At 43.8% G+C, this 23,829-nt stretch overlaps 1 protein-coding gene across 4 annotated transcripts in view; it reads right to left on the reverse strand.

Annotated features, from left to right (window-relative positions):
• Positions 1 to 23,551, reverse strand: part of LOC130185757 (SH3 and cysteine-rich domain-containing protein 2-like) — a 28,595-nt gene extending 5,044 nt beyond the window's left edge. Inside the window, exons 1-10 of one of the 4 annotated variants that reach the window (XM_056402391.1) lie at positions 22,715 to 23,405; positions 12,951 to 13,299; positions 11,082 to 11,176; positions 8,501 to 8,585; positions 8,177 to 8,287; positions 4,384 to 4,499; positions 3,530 to 3,599; positions 3,214 to 3,302; positions 3,015 to 3,103; positions 97 to 148 (exon numbers count right to left, since the gene is read on the reverse strand). In XM_056402391.1, the coding sequence (XP_056258366.1) occupies positions 97 to 148; positions 3,015 to 3,103; positions 3,214 to 3,302; positions 3,530 to 3,599; positions 4,384 to 4,499; positions 8,177 to 8,287; positions 8,501 to 8,585; positions 11,082 to 11,176; positions 12,951 to 13,299; positions 22,715 to 22,804 (1,146 nt within the window). In that variant the 5' untranslated portion in view covers positions 22,805 to 23,405. Of the gene's footprint in view, positions 1 to 96; positions 149 to 831; positions 2,831 to 3,014; positions 3,104 to 3,213; positions 3,303 to 3,529; positions 3,600 to 4,383; positions 4,500 to 8,176; positions 8,288 to 8,500; positions 8,586 to 11,081; positions 11,177 to 12,950; positions 13,300 to 22,714 lie in introns of those variants that run through there. The other 3 variants (XM_056402393.1, XM_056402392.1, XM_056402394.1) reach the window with 3 other exon arrangements.
• Positions 23,552 to 23,829: the final 278 nt, after the last annotated feature.

Raw genomic sequence — 23,829 nt, forward strand, 5'->3', positions numbered from 1 at the left:
TTAAAGGCTTGATTTAAAGGCCTTAATTAACATGTGCACAATAAATACACACACACACACACACACACAGATGTTTGCAAATGATTTATTACCCACCTTCCACCACTCCTCATTAGAGTCGTCAGTGACCTGCACCCGATCACCAGGACTAAAGGAGATAAGACAAGAGGGAAGATGAAAAACAGGAAGCATGAACGGGAGGTGATGGAGGTGGAGAGGAAAAAGGAGACGGGGGAGACGAGAGTGGGATACGTGATGGGGAGATGAAGGGGGTGAGAGAGTGGGAGCGGCGAGCAAAATAAGAAAAAAAAAAGGGGGAGAGAGAGAGAGGGAGAGTTGAGTTCGAGCACAAAAGATAATGTTATCAAACTGCTAGAGGAAGTGGTAGTCACCACGGTTACAAAGCTGTGGAGGATAATATGTGGATGAGCCTTTGTTCGTGTCCCTCTGTGGAGGTGACAGAGCAGCTGACACCAAAGTCATGAGGTCTACATGAAATATGACTCGGTAGCGCTCGCTGCAGCGGTGAAGGCAGGACCTGATCTGTAGCCAACCTGGCTTGCATGCTAATCAAGCTAGCAGTTTTTGATGAGATGTTTCCACACACACACACACACACACACACAGTGTCCTAGATACACAGGGAGAAACTGCTGTCCCAGTTGCACTTCTGTACGTTGCGCCTCCTGGGTGCCTGTTCTCACTACTGCCCTATATGATCATCACCCACACACACACACACACACACACACACACACACACACACACACACACACACACACACACACACACACACACACACACACACACACACACACACACACACACTTCAGTTTGCACATAGTTACATAGACTTACCAACGAGGGTGAGACCCATATATCTCAGGTGATACTGGGACAATTAGTCTGCTCACTGAGGTTTCTCCCAGGAGAACAGCGTGAAACTAAAATGCACTTTTTTCCTTTCCTTCTTTTTTTCTCACCCTGAGCTAGACAAACTCTGTGGCCTCTGTAAGTGTCTCCATGCATTTTGAAGGTTTATGTTGAATTTTGAACAGCGGGATCAGCCTCGTTTAACTGATGTCTCTGGGAACAGGGGCTTTGTTCAATGGCAGGAAAATACACCTTTATAATCCTCCACAGATGGAAGGTGCGTCTAACTCAACAACATGCTGCAAATTATAGATTTTAATTGTCACCGTTTTCACATTGTGCAACTACAGCCTTGGCACCAGGGACAATTTAATTGTTTGGATTTGCTCTGTGGTTTCTTGTGTGTGTGTGTGTGTGTGTGTGTGTGTGTGTGTGTGTGTGTGTAAATACTACACAAAAGAGTAGAAAGTATTAAACCCTCAGCATCCTTCCTGTGAGAGGAGGTGCTTCTAGATCCAATAGATTAAATCTAAACTAAGCTCATTTTATTTTACCTTCAAACTGCAAGTTGCACGCGCACACACACACGCACAAACACACGCACAAACACATTTTTATTTGTAACAAAAAGAAAGTTTAATTATGTGGCATGCACAATACTAACTCACCTACATGGGATCCAGTTATCTTTTAATATGATTTAGTTACAGCTCTGCATTTCCTGCTATGACAAGCCAAAATGTTTTATGTGAAAAAAGGGGTTTATCGTGCACAACTGCACACCAGCTGTAAAATCGGGTCTTTGAACTTACATTGCCTCTCCAGGTCTAACAACACCAACTCACACCATTATCACTATTATCAGCACAGAGTCTGTGTCTGAAATCACTCCCTTGTTCACTCATTCACTTCTCCATATATAACAGACACTCATCAGGTTACTCTGTAGTGAGCAATAAAGTGTCAATCATGGTTGTTTTGTGTCATCACCGACAGCTGTGGTGTTGCCTGATAAATGTGCAAAGACTTGCATTGTGGGATTGATAGCAGAGAGTGGTGCATAAATTCCAGCACTCCAGTCCGATGGCAGAGGATAAATGTAGTGTACTGTAGAGCAAATAAAGCATGATTTCACACACAGCACTGGAGTTTTGGTGACCTCAATTACAACCACCAGCTCTGGAAACACAGTAACTGAAAACACCTGTGTGGGTGGTGCAGGGCTTTTATATTCAAATAACTACAGCGCTCATACTTTATGTGAGTCTGTTAATTCAGCGTATGAAGAAATAAGGTATCCAGAGTTTTACCTGTTGTTTTTTCTGCTGTTTTTCTTTTTTCAGTAAAGATCATTGTCTTTGAAGATGATTCTGTACTGTCTGTTCTTGACCTCTGTTCAAAATATTGCACAGTTTTTATCTTGTGCAGCTCACACAGAGAGCAGACACATTATACTTTCATTAGTTCACATATATTGTGCACACACACACCCACACACACACATAAACACAGAGCCACAGCACAGATGGCTCAAAACAGTCCCATGGATTTACCTTTGTGAAAGCTGTCCCCTAACTGTCCCCACACACACACTCACACACACTCACACATGTACACACTGCCCTCATTTAACTGCTGTGACCTCCCTCTCTTCTCTTTCCTCCTTCATCCTATAGAGCTTTGACTTCTATATTTGCACTTTGCTTTCTCCGCACGGTCCCTCCTTCCTCTCACTCTCTCTGTCTGCGAAAACCTTCAGTTGTGTGCCGTTCTTCCCCTCATGTCTGTCTGCCCTTTCATCTCTCAGTTGTTCAGTGTCTTTATCCGCTGCCCCTGCTGGGAACACAGCTCAGTCGCTAGCTCTACGTGGGGGCAGTTATGGGCTCTGAGTTTATAATTAGTCGTCCTTGAGGGTGCCCCGGCACGGTCCTCTGCAGATGGTGGGGACATTTTCATCCTGCAGGATCAACAGTCGAGGCAAAAACACAGGGAGGGACAAAAAACAAAAAAACAAAGAAAAAAAAACAACGCGAACGCACTCACACACATGATGCTAAAAAACACAATACCACACAAGCACTCCTGCACACACACTTATGGAAATGCTTGCACGTAGGCAGTCTGCTTTGGCTTTTACTCACTGTAGTTCCAGGTCATTCGGTTCCTGAGGCAGAAACTTGTAGAGTGCTACATAGGTGTGGATGGAGTGAACTTCAATGCGCTTGGGCACCTGGACACAGGGTGAAGCAGGGAGGGGAGGTAGTGAGACAGAAATACACACTGGAGGAGGAAAACAACAAGGGGTGACAGTCTACACGGGCGGATTAAACAGAGCGGTACCTTCACGTTGCTCTCCTCTGCAGGAGTCTGAGCCTGGCCGCTGCTCTCTTCCTCCTCCTTCTCCATCTCAGCGTCAGGGACAGGGGGGTCTGGAGGTGGTGAGAAATTTTTCTTAGAAGGTGCCTCCATGCACTCACACATATGGAAACAGGCATGTCATTTTTTTTCCCACAAGCAGACACGGTAAAATCTCTCACACGCGGACAGACGTGCCAACGGAAACAGGAAAACATACGCATAGTCACACATAAGCATGGACATAGAGCACATATGTATATCCACACACATGGAGACACAGACACACGGCAATGATTACCCCCTGTCTCCTGAGTTATCTCTTCCTCCATGCTGCACTGTCTCTGCTGCCTCTCCTCACCTCCCTCCCCCTTATCAAAGAAGAAAAACAAAAAAAAAAAAGGAAAAATTAAATGTTAGCAACAGGATGTCAAAGAGGATGCATTAAACTATTCCTGCTCTAACCTGCGTACATGTATGTACTGTTTGTTCCAGTGTGGAAACAGGTTTGTGTGGTGTAGGAAGATTTGCACACGGCTTCAACTACATGTTTAATGACAAGAACATAGAGTCCAGCGTCATCCATTAAGCTCCCGATAGATGATGCCCTGGTGATCAATTATATCACTTCACCAAATGTGCAGGGTGGATTTAAATAAGGTGGATTTCAGCAGGGGACTAGCATGACCTCAAAAGAGAGGAAACTTTGAAGGAGTTTTAAAGAGGGACTTATAACCCCCCCTTAAAAATCTTGCTTTTGCTGACCTGGCTTCACTTTTCATCTTGCTGCAGTGAAGCACAGGTGTACCCTACTCATCAGGATGCTGTAGCATCACTGATGTGTGTGGTGCAACAGCACACACTTCTGAGGACACCCAACCCCACCATGTGATGCATGGTGGTGTAGCTTATTAAATTTAAGTATAAATTCAAAGCTAAATGCTAAGTAATGCTAAATGATTTGAAGCTGATTTCACATAAACTACAAACGAGGGAGCATTTTGGTGAACTCAAACTCTGTGCTATGGCATCCATTGTATCTATATGTTACCAGTGAGTTGCCCAATGGACCATGTCGTAAAAACATCGCGTATCTTATTGACACAACTGGTCCAACTGTCCTCTACCCCCACCCGCAGGGTGAAGATGTCATACCAGGCTGCGCGTTGGTGACTCTGACAAACTGCCAAAACTCGAGCGGCTCATCTGTGCCAAGGATGTCCCGTAGCGCAAGGCGGCATACACGGGGTCTACACGCGTCCGCGGAGCCTCTGAAACCACACATACACACACACACACACACACACACACACACATTCATAAGACTAAGGCACACATACACACGCACTTATATTCACTTTATTTACAAACACACATGTAAATTGTGCACGCACAAGACACAGCTCCACACACACACACACACACACACACACACACACACTAAACTTATGGCTATACACTGAGATTACACTGTACATCATGATCATTGAGCCTGTGCCAATCTGGAGGAACCGGAGGGTCTAAATATAACTGTAGTAACACAGTCAGTCCTGGACCAAAGTGACCCACTTTAGATGTGAGAGAAGACAGCAGCCAAAAGTTAAGGAGACATCAGGACATTCCAATAAATCTACACGCCTGGATTTATTTATACATTCACTGACTGGCAAGAGATGTATCTTAGTTTTAATAGCTGTAATATGTCTGTGTCTGAAGCTGAGTAGAAACGGAATAAGAGGAGAGATTTAAAATATGGAAATCCTCAGAGAGCCTTCATTGCTACATTTCATATCGATGGAAATGCTCGGTGCTCTCAGAGTATTTCTGAAGTGAGGAATGAGATTTTTTCCCCATCCAACTCAACACAAGTTGAATGGAGGGCGGAATGACTTTTCTGCAGGGCTAGATGAGTCCAGATGTGTGTCTCTGTCTGTAAGGATGAAGCCGATGTGATTTGCAGTTTCATATTGAAGTCAGTGCCTCCTTGTTCTTGTCAGACAGATGAAAAATTAAACAGGATTTCTGCAGTAACATGTCTTTAGTGTGACTAGAGTAAGTGCTTATTGATGATAAAGCTTGTTTATGCTTTAAATTGATTTTTAGCAGTTTCAGTGAAGGAAGTATTTCCGCACAAAAGCAATTAATTGCTATAAAAAGTCATCTGTAGAAAGCCGTGTTTAGAGACTCCATGTGTTACGCTGGAAGCAGCAGCACACGCCCATATACAGGCAGGTGCAGTGAAGAAACTTCAGTCGAATTAACTGAGGAAAAGCAGGCTTACAAACGGATGGGTGGACAAGCAGATAGGCAGGCATGTTGAATGACGGGTACGGACGTCAGGTTACTACACTCAGGTAGCAGGCACACAGGTAAACACACAGAGACAAAGGTGATCTGGCAAGAGCTGGTGGAAAAGCCTGGGAAAATGAGGGAATAGGAACTGGGAACAGGTGTGCTCCGGTGACTGTGAATAGGAGACAGGTGAGTGGGATATGACTGGGATAGGGAGTAAAGTCAGAGGACATCTGGTGGGTGGATGGAGAGTGGCAGGAGACCAAGGCAATTAAACAGGACTGAAACAGGAATCCTAACAGAAAGGTTGGTAAGTCCAAAGGACGGAAAAAGACAGCCCAAAGACAAGGAACGGCTCCCACATGTTCCTTCACAAAGGTCCAGCAAGTTCAGCAGGGTGAGTGGAGAGAGTCTGGAGGTGTAAACTCGAGGATGGTCCGATAGCTAGAGAGCAACATGGCCGAGGACCTCAGCCAGGCAGTCGCTCTGGGAGATGGCCCATAGGCAGGGAGGACAGACGGAACCGGTCCAGTGGGCGTCAGCAAAGGCAGGACCCCTCTGAAGGTCGAGCAGAGGACTGACTGTGAAGGCAGGTCCCCCCTGGAGGTCAGGCAGGATGCCAAAGACAAAGGTGGGCTCCCTCTGGAGGAAAAGCAGGAGGCCACTGGCAAAGGCAGGTCTTCTCTGGGGGTCGGGCAGGAGGCCAACGGCGACGGCAGATCCCATCTGGATGAAGATCAGGAGGCTGCTGGTGAAGATGAATTCCCTCTGGAGGGATAATGGGACACTGGTGTCCAGAGCTGAGAACCAGATGGAATGTAGGCTGGCAACCGGAGCATTGGGCAGACAGCCTGATAATCTGGATGGTTGGCGTGGGAAGCAGTCTTGATGTTGGCAGGGAAGGCCGACTCAGGAACAGACTCAGGAACAGACCAAACGTCTGGGACATCCAACAGACACCCGATGCAGGAACAGACAAGACATTGGCAGGGACAGCTGACTCCGGGTCCATGTCAGGGTCCAGCTGGGCGTTGATCGTGGTGCCGGGAAGGAGAGGATCCGAGTCGCTGGGCAGTTTAGGGGATTGACATCTTTTAGACCCATGCCTCTAGGGGGCTCTGAACCCCTTGATACTTTCTGGAAATAGCAGGTGAATCCCCAGGAAAGGGGACTGCTCAAGGCCCTCAGGGTCTGGATCAGACAGGAGTCACGCTGGCTTGGGATCAGGGGCAGATGGGAGTCTACCTGACTGCAGCGCAGGCTGGAGGCTGGTCGACAGCAAGTCAAGCTGGTGGCTAGCAAGCCAAAGTCAAGCTTGCTGGCGACTAGCATGCAGGAGGCTAACCAGCCGGGAGGCAGACTGGGAGACAGGCTGGATCAGATTCTTTGTGCTCCCAACAAGGGGTCCTTTTCTTCTCAGCATAAATCACTCGAGGGTGTGAGGTAAATCATAAAATGAATCTGTTTCATTGCACAAAGGAGAATTCTATCGGTGATATGGCTTCATATCTGTCTCCACATAAACCTTTGTTAACCATCATCTCTTGTGACTTGCTACTATCAACACACGATGAGTTGTATGACAACCACAGTCGGACAACAGTATTCCTCTTGAACCTTAACTTTAACCTACCACGGCTGCTGTTCTTGTCTTAATAGAGAAACAAATCACTATGCAAAATCTCTTGCTAGGTAATCAGATTTTAATTGCCATTGCAAGATTACAGCTTAGAGCACAAACTGTTATTTACTTCACTGCTGCAGCTATTAGACTCTCAGCCTCATAAATGAGCTTTAATATGAGTTAACTCCTTTGCCAAAACGAACTCGATGGGAAATTACAGGGTCTGTAGATAAATCCATCACAAAATTAGCAACCTGACATTAATGCATGTAAACACAAGCTCAGTATGTTACTGAGACTTTTGTTGTTAAGATAATCATGAGGACACTTTGCAACGTGTGATTGTGAGTTTGGCACGTTGCAGCCAGCTGGGCCTGGCGGAGTCCCAGGCGTCATGGCGCTGAGCTCAGGGTGAGGACGGAGCTGTAGGTTAATTGTACCCTGATTCATGGATAGTACAAGGAAGTGACAGCATGAGGTGCTAACCCTGATTCAGCGAGGCATACGGCATGTGAGATGAGGGACTGTGTCACCTACACAGATGTTCATCCAAAGGTATGGCAGAAGAAAACCAAGGCAGGAAATGGCAGAAGAAAAACAAGCTCGCATTCCGAGGAAGAACAAATTCAGATACATGTAGGCAAGTGGATTGAAAGACAGAGATTATACCAGTGTATTTTAGCATTCAACAGCGGTGTATGACAAAGACACAATAAAGTGACAAGGAAATGTCAGAATTATGGTGTCTTGCTGCCATAAATGTATAACATTAAGTAAATTAGTGCTCGAAATTAGGATTATTTTTGCCTATTTTGTGAAATATAGTTGGATGTCATGATACAGAGAGTTAGTCATGACTTAGCTCAGTCAGAAAATAGGCAGCATTTCAATGTTTATAAAGCTTTAAACATGCAAGCTGTAGCGCCAGACAATAAATTAATAACCTCCATCGGTCCAAGGATATACAGTACAAATCATAAACAAAGATATGAAAACATAAACATTAGAACTTATAAATATTTATTCACATACTTTCACAGGGTGCAGACCGTCCATCAGCCTCCAAGAGAAGCTGAATTTGTTCTTCCTCTTTATCTTTTTCCACTTCACGTTCCTCGGGTGTCAGGTGAGATGAAGACAGTTCTGGTTTTATTACAGTACACGCACAAGCACACACACACACACACACACACACAAAAAATCAATCAAAATAAACCAAACGGCGAGACAAGAGCAACATGACGGAAACAGAAGCACGGGGACACAAACAAACCAATGCACATGTGCACTCACTCACACACAGACACACACACACACACACGCACACACTCTCACATGCACACAAAGTATTTTCACCTTGGCTTGGTTGTATTTCCTTGACGACAGCCAGTTGGTCATTGACAAGCATTGGCGAGCTGAAGTTGCGCTTGAACGCTCCAGACTAATAGAAGGGAGAAAGAAAGGAGAAATTTTTATTTTATTTCTTTCTGTTTCCATTACTTCTTGTTTGTAGGCTGAGTTAATAGGAAACTGGTTCCATGTAATGATTTCAGGACATTAATGGAGAACAAATTACTGAATGAGAAACACATTAACACACAGAGCTACTGACAGACATGCGATTGCGCCCAGCGTGGCGCAACCAGAGAGCTCCTTTCTGCTCTCAGGTCCCACATGGAGGAAATGCGTTAGCTCTCTTCGCTGCTAATTACGAACAATGAATTCACTCAGCCGCTTACTTGTGTTCACGTGGCTTACACACAGGCATGGACTTGTGATTCTGTGTGTGCGTGTCTGTGTGTGCGTGTCCACACGACTGCAATTTCACACTGAATTAAGCAGAGTAAGTGTTTCGGCTGAGACGTTTGTTGGTCTTTGCCTTGACTTGCAAATGAAGCCACTCACTTTGTCGTATTAGGCTGAGGGGAGAAACACTGCGTGGATCAATGGTAATAAGTGATACCTCTGTTCCTGCAAAGATGACCGTGTTCTGGTCTGATGACATTTTACCAGTCGCAGCCCTCTCCCTCTCTCTCTCCTTGTGCTCCTCTATCGAACTGCACTGATCCGCCTTGAACACAGTGCTCTTAAAATTTTCCAAGTGGCTCTCAGAAGGTCTCACCTCTTGCATGCTAATGTTCTCTGCCTCACAGCGAAGGATAAACACAAAAACCAGGGCCTGAAATCACTCCCAATTATCTGCCTACTGCACTACGCTCACCTTCCTCCACCAAATCCAAAATGCACAGATTCCTCGATGAAATGCACAGTTCACTGTCCTTTTACATTCACATTACATTTAATAAAGGCTGTAATATAGTTGCAAGTAGATATCAGGTATAGAAATGGGGGGTTACCCAATTTTTTTTTTTATCATGTTGGGAATAGGAAATGTGGATATTCTCATCTTTTGGGTGCAAAGGGAGGGTAATGTGATAAATAGGCTTTGTTTCAGCCACATCAGCTCTTCACATCTCTTAACACACATCGACTGAAAACAGTATTCTGCCCTTTGCCATATGTGTCTGTGTTCTGTCAGCACTTTCCCTTAAACTGCACATATAGCTGAAACACTGAGTCAGAGCGACTCTGCCCTCAGGCCAATAGTGTTCCAGTGTTTGTGTTGATGCAGTGGACGGTTGTGTGCACTGATACTGTGTTTTAATACAACTACATGACATGCTGCCGCCTCAGAGATATGACACAACAGTGATTCAACATTTGTGCGCAGCTGCTTCAATTTTTTTTTCTCCTCAAACTGTTTTTTCCCCACTTCCTTAACAGTGTACTTAAGCCTGCGCCACAAAAAATATCCAATTAATTCCAAGTGCAGGTAAAATTCCAATTCCAAATCCAACCTATTCAGGTATGCAATAAAGTTACCATGGTAACACTGTTCCTGCTCAGGTTATTCACATTATGACTGTAATCCAAACTCTTATTGTTGCTGGTGTTTTTATAATGTTGCTATTAAAAATGTCTGGGGGAAATTGAAGAAGTGGGAGGTCAGGCTGAACTGAGGAGGAGAAACTTGTGCTGTTGGATGAAGCATATCCCCTGTTTTCTCTGTCTCAGTGCACTAGTTGTGGCACATTTTCAGTCTCTTCATGACTGTTAAAAAGTTTATGCTTCATCTTAATAGAAGATAAGCTTCCATTGATGGTGGTTTTAATTTTCTCAAGGACTTTATGCAACATTTACAAAACAAAATTTAACAAATTCCTTGAAGCCTTGAAATGCCTGAAAACACCTTATCATCTTAGGGTATTTCTTAAAGGACTAGTTTGCGGGTTCGTTTTACTGGGGTTATTATCGCACTACTTCTTGGCTGGATGCAGTTGCCTGGCAACCAGTGGAGACTCCAGGAAATGACTGCTCCGAGCCAAAAAATAATCCAGCATATGTTCCCCCTAAAATGGCAAAATGTCTTCTTTACACTTTGGGTGCTGTGTAGATTGAACAAATAAGAAAGAATGTGTTCATGAGTGAGCTGCAGAAGTCTGCAGATTTTGTTACCTTTGTAAGGGCCAGGCTAACTGTTTCCGATCTTATTGCTAAAATAAGCCAAATTTCAGGAAGAACAGAATATTTTCTGAAGATGTTTTGGTATCAGGCAGTTCTTCCAGGTCGGAACTGGAAGTGACTTTTTATGTAGTTCCTTTTTGATTATATAAATGAATAAAAGAAGAAATGGGTCGGAAATCTAAGCAAACATTAATATGATATATATTCTGTGTATAAATACATAAAAATATTATGGCCCACTTGTGTGCAGTGCAAAAACACCACAGCAGTGATTGCTTAGCACTAATGATGTTGCCAAATTAAAGAAAAAATCTATTCACGAATGAAAAAGTTGATTATGTGACTACGATGTAAACTACCACTGTTATATATAAGGGCAAGATAAAAGATGATTCTGTGTGTGTATTCGCACCTTCCCATGACATGGCTGCTGCGATAGTTCTGAGGTACACCAGAGGTGAGCGGCCATCTTGCATGTTTTACACCGCAGAGCTTGTTTGGAGTTTCCTGCAGAGAGGGACAGAGAAAGCAAAGGATGCAGACACGGAGGCAGCTGCGAAAAGAAAATCACAGCAGGCTGCGGATCTGCAACAGGCAGAAAGGCGCTAACAAAACGAAGTGGCCTTCAGACCGTATGAGCAGGTTTTTCTTCGCTCAGGTAAAAGTGTATTCAAGCACTGCCCCAGTTTTATCAAGCTGGCACTGCTTGTAGGTGTGGAAACTAACACAGCTTCATAATCAACAGTTCCTCTTCCAAAACAGTCTGGAGAGATTGGAAACCAGCTGGAGATATTTCAATCATAATCGATTTGGCATTGAGTCATCTCTCTTTTCAAGTGCTTGAGTCATAAAAAACCACTGAGTATTAGGATGTTTTCTCTTCATTTGTCAAGTAATTAATATCCTCTAGAATGTTTTTAAGGATTAAAGGGCTGAGTCTCTTTTTATCCCACAAACCAAAGATAACAGATTTCTGGATTTGTTGTAGATGGGAATTACATTGACAGTTCTGTTATGGAGCAGAAAACAACAATCAAACAAATTGCATGGCTCGATGAAACACCGCTTTTACATTGAAGAGACAAAATGGATTCTGCTTCATCAGCTTAACAAGGAGGCTGAACTGTGTTTTGGGACTACAGAGGAGTACAGCTAGAGCGAGGTGATGCATTACATAAATAAACCCACAATGCATGCAAAAAAAAAAAAGTACAGCAGGTTGGAGTCTGTAATCAATCATAGTGACAGGAAGAAGATTTAGCAGAAAAACTAGCAGTGGTTAGCAGTTCATGCAAGCAGCAAATTAGGCATAAAAGTACTCATACATTTGCACCACAGCAGCCCCTGTTAATAATCGAATGGTTTCTTCACAGCTATAAACACTGAGAGCTGCATTGAACTCATACGGTCCGGCTCAGACGATGAGCTGATAATTTAGTTTCAAACAAGTGATTTTATTATGTTCATTCTGCAACAACTTTAACTGGATAGCTTTAAGAAAACAAAAAAAAAATGTTTAAAAAAACAAAGCAAGCATGTGTTAATTAGTGAGCTTTAGTGACGCTGGTAGGTGGATTACCATTGGACAGAGGCTAGCTCTTTCTCTGTTTTGAGTTTTCGTGCTAAGCTAATAGCGTTTTTTTCTACCACGTGGCCTCGACTCTACTCGCTTTTGGTACCAGGTACTTCTGCTTCCGCTGCAGATAGTACCTCTCAATGCCGCACCATCTGATAACGACGACGCACGAAGCTATCGTGATGTGATCTTCAACTTCAATGAACAATGGAGGATATCGAAGGGATACCAAACAGAGGAACGTTGACGACGCAGTAGCGACGATTTTCTCTGACCAATCAGTCGTCTGCAGTTTATTCACAACACCTTTTGGTATTGCCTCAGCTCGCATTGGAACCTCGGCAGAGATGATGCCAAAAAAAGCACCACGTACCAGGTACTTATCCTCAACTTTTGCCCAATGGTAGGCAAGTAGAGTTGAGTCAAGTTGAGCCGGTCCCATGCAGTAGAAAAGGGTTATAAGGTAGCGGTTGCTGGATGTAGCCTTATATTTGATGATAAAATAATTGGGTGATAAAACATTGTCCCTACGTAGCATTTTAATTATCTTTAGTACAATAGGTGGTGTTCTCTCCATAAAATGGTCTCCAGTTTGCACTAGATGAGAAGCCATGTAAACAAAGACATGGTGGCCAGAGAACTGCAGCTAAAACTTGGCTTGAAAAAAAGCAAAGAGAGTCCAGGGGGGTAAACTGAGCACCTTACCCACGATCATGTGCTTGCAGTGCTGGCAGTTGGTGGGCTTGCGAAAGACGTGGTCCTGAAAACAGTGGGTGATCTGAGGTCGGGGAGGTTTGGTGGGCAGTGATGGGGAAAGGCTTAGGGAGGGGGAGTGGGAGGAGATGGAGGGGTTGGGGCTGAGAGATGGAGAAATGGACGGTGAGCGGTCACCGACGAGAGGAGAGCCAGGCAGCAGAGGGGGAGAAGGAGGCGGCGGGTCAGTGATGAAATCCGGGGGCAGGCGAGCGTCGCTGTAGGACCTTTGGAAGAAGTTCTCCACGCTTTTACTGCGCATCATGGTCTTGAAGGACAGCGAGCGTTTTAGCCTCTGGAGCTGCACACACACACATTGACAGAGACAGAGAGAAAGAGGGTACACTAAGAATAAACACAAGATAAGCAAGAATGTCGCGCCACATTTGGGAGCAATAACAAATGTCCAATACACCCTTAGGACAGCACCGGCAATATCCCAGCATCCATAAACACAACACTCTGCTCTGATCCGTACACCGTGGGGAAAGAGGGTGACTCATGAAATGCAATATCACCTCATAAGGAAGCAGCACATTAATAGCAAAGCTACCTGTATGCTCCAAGAGATGGAGCACACCTTTTGCACAGACACAACAGGGCTGCTTCTGCATTTGACCTATGGTCAAACAAGATAAGCCTGTTTTCTTTGAGAGCGCCCATGACCATACATATATTGAAGACTGCTGTGTGTACATGGCATTTCCTCAGTAGTGGTGGCAGGAGGGCTATTGTGATGAAACGAAACAAGACAGTTTACACAGCCTTATCATGTATCAACAGCCTATCCTCGGGGCTCGTAATCTGATGGAGCCTGCTCATTGGATCTATTGATCGCTCTACAGGCGTGCACAAAGCACACGGGGCCAATGGATCCCTCCTCACATGGCGACAACTTGCTATCATATCAAATTGCATATAACTGCTCTCATGTATATTGACATAACTAGGCATGCTTGTATCTTACAAGCTGTATTGACCAAACAGTCGTGAATGACTGATGGCTGCTGTATTTCAAAATCCCAACAATTAGACGACAAAACGTCACATCAGCAGCCATCACACGCCACTGGGCTCTGCTTTCTGCAGCCACCTAGCATTGATTGACTAGATAAATGCATGTTTCCTGACATTTCCCTCCGGCTCTGTGTACAGATGATGATGCTAGCCTCCCGGAGGATGGGCGGCCATTTGTTACCCTGACATGCAGTGGCAGCGGGAGAGCAGTGTGAGGGCGTGGTCGTGTCGCAGGGGGAGAATGGATCAACAAGGACAGACAAGCAGACAGATAATCAGTAGGCAACAGACACACCGTGCGCACACGCTCTGTCTGTTTGCCTGTCTGCATGTGCTCGTTCTGCTCGGCACCAAACATAATCACTTTACAGGGACATGCTGTTTACAGCTCTGCGTGTCAGAGGAGAAGACATGAAAACAGTTTGTCTATTTAAGTTTGTGTGCGTGTGTGTGTGTGTGTGTGAGGTAGAGCAAGAAAAACAAATGTGTATAATTGAGAGCATGTCTGCACACTCCATATGCTTCCTGTAAATCTCCATTTGTGAAATTTCCCTTGGCTACACTGATGAAGACAAGAGGGTGGACTAATGTAATACATTATATTGCTGTTGTAGCTGTGGGGGCAAAGGATGGCGCTATTCTCTTTATAACACAAACGGCCAGAATACATCATTAGTCTGGATCGTGCATGACTCTGATTGGCAGTTTTTACTCTCTGGTAGAAGACGCATAATTCCTCAGTGTAATTTAACACACCTCCAGCCTTCGTTATTACCTATTACACTTAACACAAAACGTGTTGTTACTTTCAGGGAATGTGCAGCTTGTCTGTAATGCTCCTTGTGCATGTGCAGTAGATATTTGGCATCGGTGGATTGTTTAGTGTGTGTGTGTGTGTTTAGTTGTGTAGTATTTATGATGGCTGAATTTGTTTGTACATTTTTATCTGAGCTTGGAAATTGTAGTTGATGCAACAATCTCAACACAGGATCCACTGTCTACTATTTTCTCCACTGCCCTGAAGCTCATATAAAATAGTTTTCCACAAAATTGAGCACATCGAAGGACTGACGATGGACGGTTCACAAAACGATCGACATCAATGCAGCAGAACCAGAAAGAGATGTCTTTTTTTTTTTTATTTATTCCAAGCATTCCTCTTCCTTGTCAAACCCTGGCTCCTACATTACCCACATCGCAACTTGCCCACTCCACAGCTCCATTAGAGATTTGACTTCCCTGTCAGTTGGAGAAACTCTAAAGCAGTTGGACGTTGCAGTAAAGATTATTTTGTGAACATTAATAAATACTTAATAATGTATCGATAAGCCTCTAATGATCCCAATACCCTTTATGACTTGCTCATTTTCTAATAGTCTAATAAAGATGCTGCAGGAGGATATTGCCCTGCCAAATGGATTTTTCACAATCTGGCAAACCAAACCAAAGAATAAAGTAAAGCATGATTTATTAGCCATTACACCCATCCATAAAGAATGCCATTTAAAAAAAGTTTTATGCTTAATTTAATGATCTTTACTAATGGTACAAACACTACCGCAACAGCATTCTCTACGGCTCATCATCCAAAGTCCTAGATGAACTTCAATATGTCCAGAACGCTGCTGCTCTCCTGCTCACCCACTCCCACATCACCCCTGTCCTCCAGAAACTCCACTGGCTCCCTGTCCCACAACGAATCCAGTTCAACGTCCTTTTCCTCACTTACAAAGCCCTTCCACCACCACACCCCCTCCGGCAGCCTCCGGCAGCCTCCGCTCATCTGATGCCAACCTCCTGTCTCCACCACTCAGGACCGAGCCCCGGGCCTGCGGCGACGGAGCATCAGCGACTGCACCGATCTGTCCGCATCCAAATCCCCAATCAAAACTCACCTTTTCAGAGCTGCTTTTAAAATGTAACATTGTGGTGTGTTGTATGTATTTTTTCTAGTATGTTTATATGATCTTTTTTTCATGTAAAGTGTCTTTGAGTACCTTGAAAAGCGCTATATAAATAAAATGTAGTATTATTATTATTATCATTATTATTATTAAAGATGCTTTGACATCGCCACGTTTTCTGTGCAGCATCACTGTCTTGAGCCGAGCTCTCTCAATCAGAGCAGATGAGTGCTGGCATAACAGCTCCGGCTAGAGCACACGTCTCAATTACAGCTAATCTAATCGTCTGTCACTGTGTGGGCTTAAAAAGCATTCCCGTTAGCTTCCATTTGAGCATTAGCTGAGAGCGTTGCACTGAGACAGTCAAGGCCAGTGTGACACCGCCTTCAATTTGGGTCATGAGTGCACACAGTCTCTATTCATGCGCACTAGGTAATGTGAATTTTTTTTGACAAGAGAGACGCCAGGTGTTGATGAAGATGAGTCAGAGTGAGGTCAGCTTTGCCACAGATGATACAGTGGTTGTGATTCATTGGGTCTAGTCCCATATGTATTATTGATCCGCTGCGGAGTCATGACAAAGCTTGTCAAGTGCAACGGGAAATGCTTCAAACTTCTCTCATTTCTCTAATAACTCTACTTTTAGCTGCAAAAATCTTTCACAAAAGCAACTTGAGTTAAATCTTGCTTGATAATGTTTCTCTCTCAACAAATAATGTATATGGTTCACAAATGACTCACAGTGCAATGCAAAATGCATAACGTTGCCCAGATTTACACACACACACACACACACACACATATATATGCATAGTCAATATTCTTCAAGAAGCACCAATCTCTCTGCTGCAGACCAGATCCTGACAAGCTGCCTCGGCGGACCTGTAAAAGCCCATAATTCCACCACCTTCGATCCATACACCAAACAACCCCCAGCTGTTCTCACATGTGGCCAACATAAATGTCCAAAATCAAGGCTCCACAGAAGGAAAGCGTGGCTCCAGCAGTCATCATTCAGTGTTAACGCTTTTATTTCACCAGAATATGCGGCTATTCCTCCCTCCATCAGTATTTAATGGGGCCAGGGGCCAGGCTGAGATAAATATGGGCTGCTCCAGCCTGTCCAGAGGTCAAGACTGGTCAACAAAGGCTTGGTCCCACTGGGAATGGGATGATAAATACAGCTTATGGCCATAATATCCTTTAGCGTGGACTGTTTTGAATGATTCACATATAGTTCAAACAGAACACTGTAACTAGAGACTGTAAAGGTCAGAATAAATAGAAAGTTTAATATGTCTGAAATCTGGTGAAAAGGTCTTGGTGATGGGGTCCGCAACACCTAGTTTTTGTTTCTTTTTAAAACTAAAAATCAGACACAGTCAGTCACATCACTTTAAATAGAAACCGGCCAGGTGTGCAGGACTATTAAAAAAGGGAGATTTTTACTCCGTCTTTTCTCCAAATTTAACCCACAGTAATTCTACTTCTACCATTATCTCTGCTCACTCCTGAATCACTCACCTCAGGGTGGTCAGCAACAGAAGAGAGGGAGAAGTTCAGCTGTAATTGGAAAAAATAACCACCGTGGCACGCACACACACACACACACACACACACACACACACACACACACACACACACACACACACACACACACACACACACACACACACACACACACACACACACACACACAAATCCACCCTGTGCTCCGACCTTGCTCTAAATGAGGATATTTCAGCCTTTAGAAGGATAACACTGGTGGAACTGTGCTGTGTAAGACACTGTTTCCTGGCTCAATCCAATTCTGGGTCATCAACAGAATGTGCGCTTCCAGAGGAAATGATCACTCTCAAGTACCAGTTACATGATGTCTTTAGGGATATAATTATCAACACCTTCACCGTGCGACTTCAGTTTGTTTCGGGCCGATGATGCACAACTGAAATACAGAGAAAAAAAACAGTTGTAACTGAACCTGAGGTAAAAACACAACCATGGAGTTTTATTTTGGAGTGACAAAGCATGGTGTCAATCGCAGCGAGAGACCAAGAAAAAACCTAAACAAAACAGACAACACACTGCTTAGGGCTCTGTCATTACAGGGAGGGTATGTGAACCAGTTTCATGTCCCAATATTAAGTTTGTCACTATGCACGGCAGCCTGGCAGATTCCCGCTTTGAATACGAGATAAGAGCCGCATAATCACAAGCTGCTTCCATCGTTCTGTTCACAGATACATCACACATACATGAACACACACAGTGCACGCACAGTCAATAACATGCTTGCTCACACACACACTCTCTCTCTCTCTCTCTTTAATGGAGGAGAAACATAGTAGTTTGTATTACAACCACTTTCCTCACAGCAGCAGCACAACATTCGGCTAACCCTGACATGTGGCTTTGCCATGGCAACTCATCATCCACCCATTTTCACACACCCAATCGCTGTCCACACACACTCCATGCCAAGCACAATACAATGGCTGTCAGTCTCAGACAGAGGGGAGGGAAAGCTGTTTCTGAATGAGCATCACAGGTGAAAAACACATCTCCTTAACATAGTTTTCTTCCTCTCATCCTCAGAGCACATCAGATACGGCGCAGTTATCTTGTGGAGCCTATAGTGTCCAGTATTTCAACAGCTCACACCTTTCCCTTTGGTGTCACATCAATAAACATCATGGCAGTGAAGGTGTTACATTAATTACTCAAGACCTTGGCCCACATCAACATCCCTCTTTGACTTAGTCCCCTGGTCATGGCATCAAATATGTGTGTAGAGTGGCATGGCTGAAGGGGTGTGGGGGGGTGTATCTCCAAACTGGAAGGATTGCCTTGAAATTTTACATTCATTCATTGGTCATTCATGGTCCTCAGAGAATGATTCCCTAATGACCTTTCCTCAAGTACCACTGTGAGGTTGACATTTGTAGTTTTGAGTGAAATGACTCAGCAACATTTGGATCCATTGCCATGAAATTCGGTGCAAACATTCAGGGTGAATCGTAATAACTTTGCTGGTGTCTTAACTTTTCCTCTAGTGGTAGAATTGCACTTTTTGTTTTGTGCTAATTTGCAAATGTGAACATGCTGAAGCTAAGACAGTGAACATGATAAACAACATACCTGCTGAACGTCAACATGTGAGCACGTCGGCTTGCTTACATTAGCATTAAGCTTAAACCAGCTTGTGTGTAGACTCACAGAGCTGCTAGCATTACTCCAAACTGCAAAAAGTCTTGTTGTATTTGACCTTGACATGCTGCTCACAATTCATGATAGGTTTGATAAATCACACACAGTTCTCTGAAACTGAAAAGTTAACATTATTAATTCAATATATGTGATATAAGCAATACAGTATTTGCACCTCTTTGTCAGCAGTAAACACATAAAGTGTAGCCAGGTTGATATATTTAATTTCTTAGGAATAGTGAATATTTAATTATTTTTCTAACATTGATATGTATTTTGTTTTGTGTTTGTTTAATTATTGCTTGTTACAATTTGCCTGGAATTATTAGATTGCAGAGCATCATTATCTCCTCCAAGGAGTCATTACATTTTGGGGCAGATCATTTACTATAAATCTGAATTTTTTTTCCTCTGGAGTCTGGTGTATGTTGTTTGACATTGGCCTTGGTAGAGATTTGTGCTCTGAGTGCCCTTCTAGGTTTGTGAAAGGAGGATTAATGATAATACTGAATTATTGCCCCATGCTCTAATAAAAATATAATTGTGACCTCCAGCAGAAGGCCCCTCCCTATCTCCACATGTCTGCTTGCACTGTCTACTCTTGGATATCTAATAAACATTTGGATTGGAAACCACCAAAACTAAAGCAAATTAAGCTATTTCACTACTATCACTCAACATACTGTGTGTCTAATTGTTAGCATGAGCTGCCAGGCTGAAAGATCTCTTTCACGGAAATAAAAAGAGAGAAAGCTAGACTTGGCCACAAACTGCATGATTTAAGTTTACTTGTCATTTAGTTTTAGAGCTGTGACAAGCTCCCATTTTCACACCGTAGGCAATGCCAGTCACCTTTTATCACTCAGCCGACTGTGTGTGTGTGTGTGTGTGTGTGTGTGTGAGTGCTTAAGTGCTCGCGCTTAGTGAAGAAGATTAGGTGAAGAATCCAAAAGACACATAGATGAACTGTTATATTCTCGTCACTGAAAGGGAAGGCTGACAAATGGGCTCAATCTCCCCACAACATGTTGCAGACTATTATTTTATGTCTTTATATCTTTGAGCTCAGAGTTTCTCCTGTGAACTCATCTTGGAGAAAAAGAGGTTTATTCGTGCAATTCCATCACAGAGAAGTCTCCCAGAGCATCAACAGCCCCGAGAGATCAAACAGCTCTCAACAAAAAAGCAACACCAGTGGCTGATGATTGTTGCTCAAGCATCTCATCTGGTCCACCGCGTACATTTCTGCCAGCCTTGGCAACGCACCACAGACTACATTGTTGGGAGCCAGGGAGAAAGTCCATGCTTCCTTTCTTCTTAATCCTCTGGCACTGCTTTGCTCTGCTCTTGATTTCTGATACCCATCTATGTGGGAAATTTGCTGCCGGTGGATTTCAGGGAGCATCTGTTATCAGAGGGAGTCCCTCCCTCTCTCTCCCTGTCATCTTTATCTCATTAAAAGCATCATGAACACATGGCTGTGTGCCTGATTAGATTCCTTCTAAAAATTATACCCTGTGGCTGATTTTTTTTTATTTTCAATTTGGGAATGGTCTTGATTAAATCTTTAAAATAGATAAAGGAGGAATGTTGATGTGAGCGAATCTCCTGGGACCACACCTGACCATATCAGAGCCAAGCTAACATTAAAGGTCCATATAACACTTCTGTGTTTTATTTGAAGTGATGATCCATAAGAAGATATATTTGTGGTTTTAGAACCAAAAACCATCTCAATACAGTTTTACATCTCCCCCCTCAGGCTTCTATCTGGAGCTCTAGTAACAACAGGTCAGTGAGCCAATCAGAAGAGAGGAGACTCTGAGCCAGTGAAAAATATAGAACATTTTAGGTTAGCACTCAGAGAAACCAAATCCTGCTAGTTTGGATGGTGGGTCCAGGTGGGCGGGGCTTGGGGCGTGGCAGAGCATGGTGACTGCTTTGTTGTGACATCACAAAGGTGGTGGTGGTGGTTTTAAGGCTCAGTTTCTGAATACAGGTGTGCATCTCTCTGTGGACCGAGGCTTTGATACTTTCACAGTATTAATATAGAACCTAGACCTGACTTATGATCAAACAACACATGAACATCTACCTTTAGACTATATGGGACCTTTAACTTCAGTATTCTCCTTGATACCTTAATAGACTCCCTTAAGGTGGCAAATCCACACCAACTGTTCTGTGGCAGGGAGCAATTGAATCTTGGGAAGTTCCAAAGATTTAACAATTAACCTTCCACCTGAACATCAAACATCTACGAGCGGCTCAGAAGCATGAAGGCCAAAGATTAAAGTGAAATCCATTTCACACGGAGCCCTGGAATACTACCATTGAAGCCTCAATCGATTGGGAAAGCAGAAGTAGAAGAGGAACAGAACTTGTGCTTCAACGGCCGACCTTGCGAGTTTGTGGCATAAATAGTTGTGATGTGGTGAAGCTGGAGCAAACTGAGCATCATTTGAATACCAATTGGATCAGTCCTGAGTGGCAAAGAGTTGTACCCAATTCTCTCTGGTGAGCAGCTGGTGAGGACTGGGGGTTACTGAAGTGGGCCGCGCTTGAGTGAGTGGTGATAAAATAGCTTGCAACAATGCCGACCTTCATGCTTCTTAGAGAGAGCATCAAATATTTAGATGAGGCACTGAGGCAATCAGCTGGTGGAGCATCTGACTCTGTTGTTGCACCAGTATCGCTTTGCTTCAAACATGTCAACGCCGTGTCTTTGTGTGACTGCGATAGAAGGGGGCATGAGACGGAGACAAAGACTCAAGGAAAGTTGATGTGGGCTAAATGAATCAAGTCTTGCATTAAAAAGCAGGCATTGAGAAAGCTTTCACAGCTCAGGCTCTTGGAGGCCAGCCCTTGAAATCTTTGTTTATACAGTCATGTCAACAATTTAAATGGAGTCATAAGGATACTTTGAAAGGCCACTTGAAGCTCAGGCAGGCCAACACTGCACAGTAGAAGGACTTAGTTCTGTGTATTAGGCACAAAATGCACTGTGGCCATTTATGCTCATTCCAACATGAACCGGCTTGCAGCATAGTTGTGTGTGAGCGCAGCAATGTGAAAAGACAGGAATATGAATCAGTATTAATCATTATATGCAAATTATTTTTTGCCTAATACTTATCAAAATGCACATTATGAATGAATTCTAAACATAAATCCTCTGAGTGAGTGTGTGCATGTGTCTGTGTGTGTGTGCACGCGCGCAGGAAGTAGATTTGGAGAGAGAGAGAGGCAGACAGAAAGGGGGAGACAGTGACATCAGACCTTACGTATGAGGTTACACCTAGTGACGCAGTCATGATGAATACAACCGCATTTGTGAAGTATTGTCATCAATATTATATAAACCGGTGGAATAATACGGGAAGATGAAAACACAAAAAAAGACCAAATCACTGCTAAAAAATATAAAATAAAATGACTCTCTCACTGATTCAGCCTACAGTCATTTTTCTCTCCGTGTAAACTGCTCTGCAAAGTTCATTGTTGAATCTGGGAGTCTCATCAGAGTATGAGGTGCAGGGCGGGTCATTAGAGGTGAGTGTAACAAAGCTTAGAGGTGCTGGTACTTGCCTTGGATGTCATGGGTTGGATGGACATGGTGCTTGGAGAGCGCTGGAGCTGCGAGTCGCTCTCCACCTCATTGTTCTCCTCAGTCATCATTGGTACCGTGGTGGAAAGAGTCGTTCGAGACACAAGCAGCAACAACTTTTAACTCCGCAAACTGTGTCTTGTGGGTAGGAGAGCTCCGGCTTCAGCCATACAAACGTGTGTGACAAAGTGTGACAGATCCACATCAACGGGATTTGTGCGCGCTGCGAGAAGAACACCTTATGGCCATTTGCTCTCCACACACCAGCCGCAAGATTACGCGTTAATTAAGCGATTCATAAAACATAAACACACACCGGCCGGTTATAATTCACTCGTGCCACGCGAGGACAAGCGTTCAGGGGAGGGCTGAATCTCACGTATGGAGAGACTGTTGTATCGTGCCTTGACGCGCATCGGAAAGCTCCAATGTGGCACAACCTCGTCCTCCAGTCGCAAAAAAAAAAAGAAGGTTTGAATCGATGTGAAAATATCAACCGAATAACATCAGATCCAAATACACATCAGCTCGTGCTCTGGAAGGCACTAGCTAGGTGTAAATCCAAAGCAAACTGTGTCCTTCACCACTGCTCAGACTTAAATTTAAGCGCAATCCGAGGCACGCCTTCCGATGTGCGTCTGAGGCGCATGATTGGGGCAATTTTTACAACTCTGCCAGGATTCATTTAGACTGAACCAGGAATCACGGCCGTGGGCGGGGGCTTTTTTTAAGCCCAAATGTAGAAGAACTCACAATTCACAGACATACAGCTGATTTTCTGTTTGAGGTCCTGAGCGTTTGTAACAAAAAGCAGGATGTTCCCTCTTTCCCACATTCTGCACCCTTTTAATTCCACTGTGTGTCACAGCCTATACTAGGTGACGCTTATAAAAAGTAACTACAGCTACATAAGTGCTACTAGTTGTAACAGGTCATAATATGACTCCACATTTATTATAGGCTCACTTGCAGATACAAGTCTATATTTAGAAAATCTTGTATCTCTCTGGTGCATTGGCATAAAAAGGCTTAAGATTAATGTAAAACCACCACAGACATAAAGTGCAGAAAAACACCATGAGGTAAAAAACCAAGT

Source organism: Seriola aureovittata, chromosome 17 (assembly GCF_021018895.1).
Source record: "Seriola aureovittata isolate HTS-2021-v1 ecotype China chromosome 17, ASM2101889v1, whole genome shotgun sequence".
NCBI lineage: Eukaryota > Metazoa > Chordata > Actinopteri > Carangiformes > Carangidae > Seriola > Seriola aureovittata.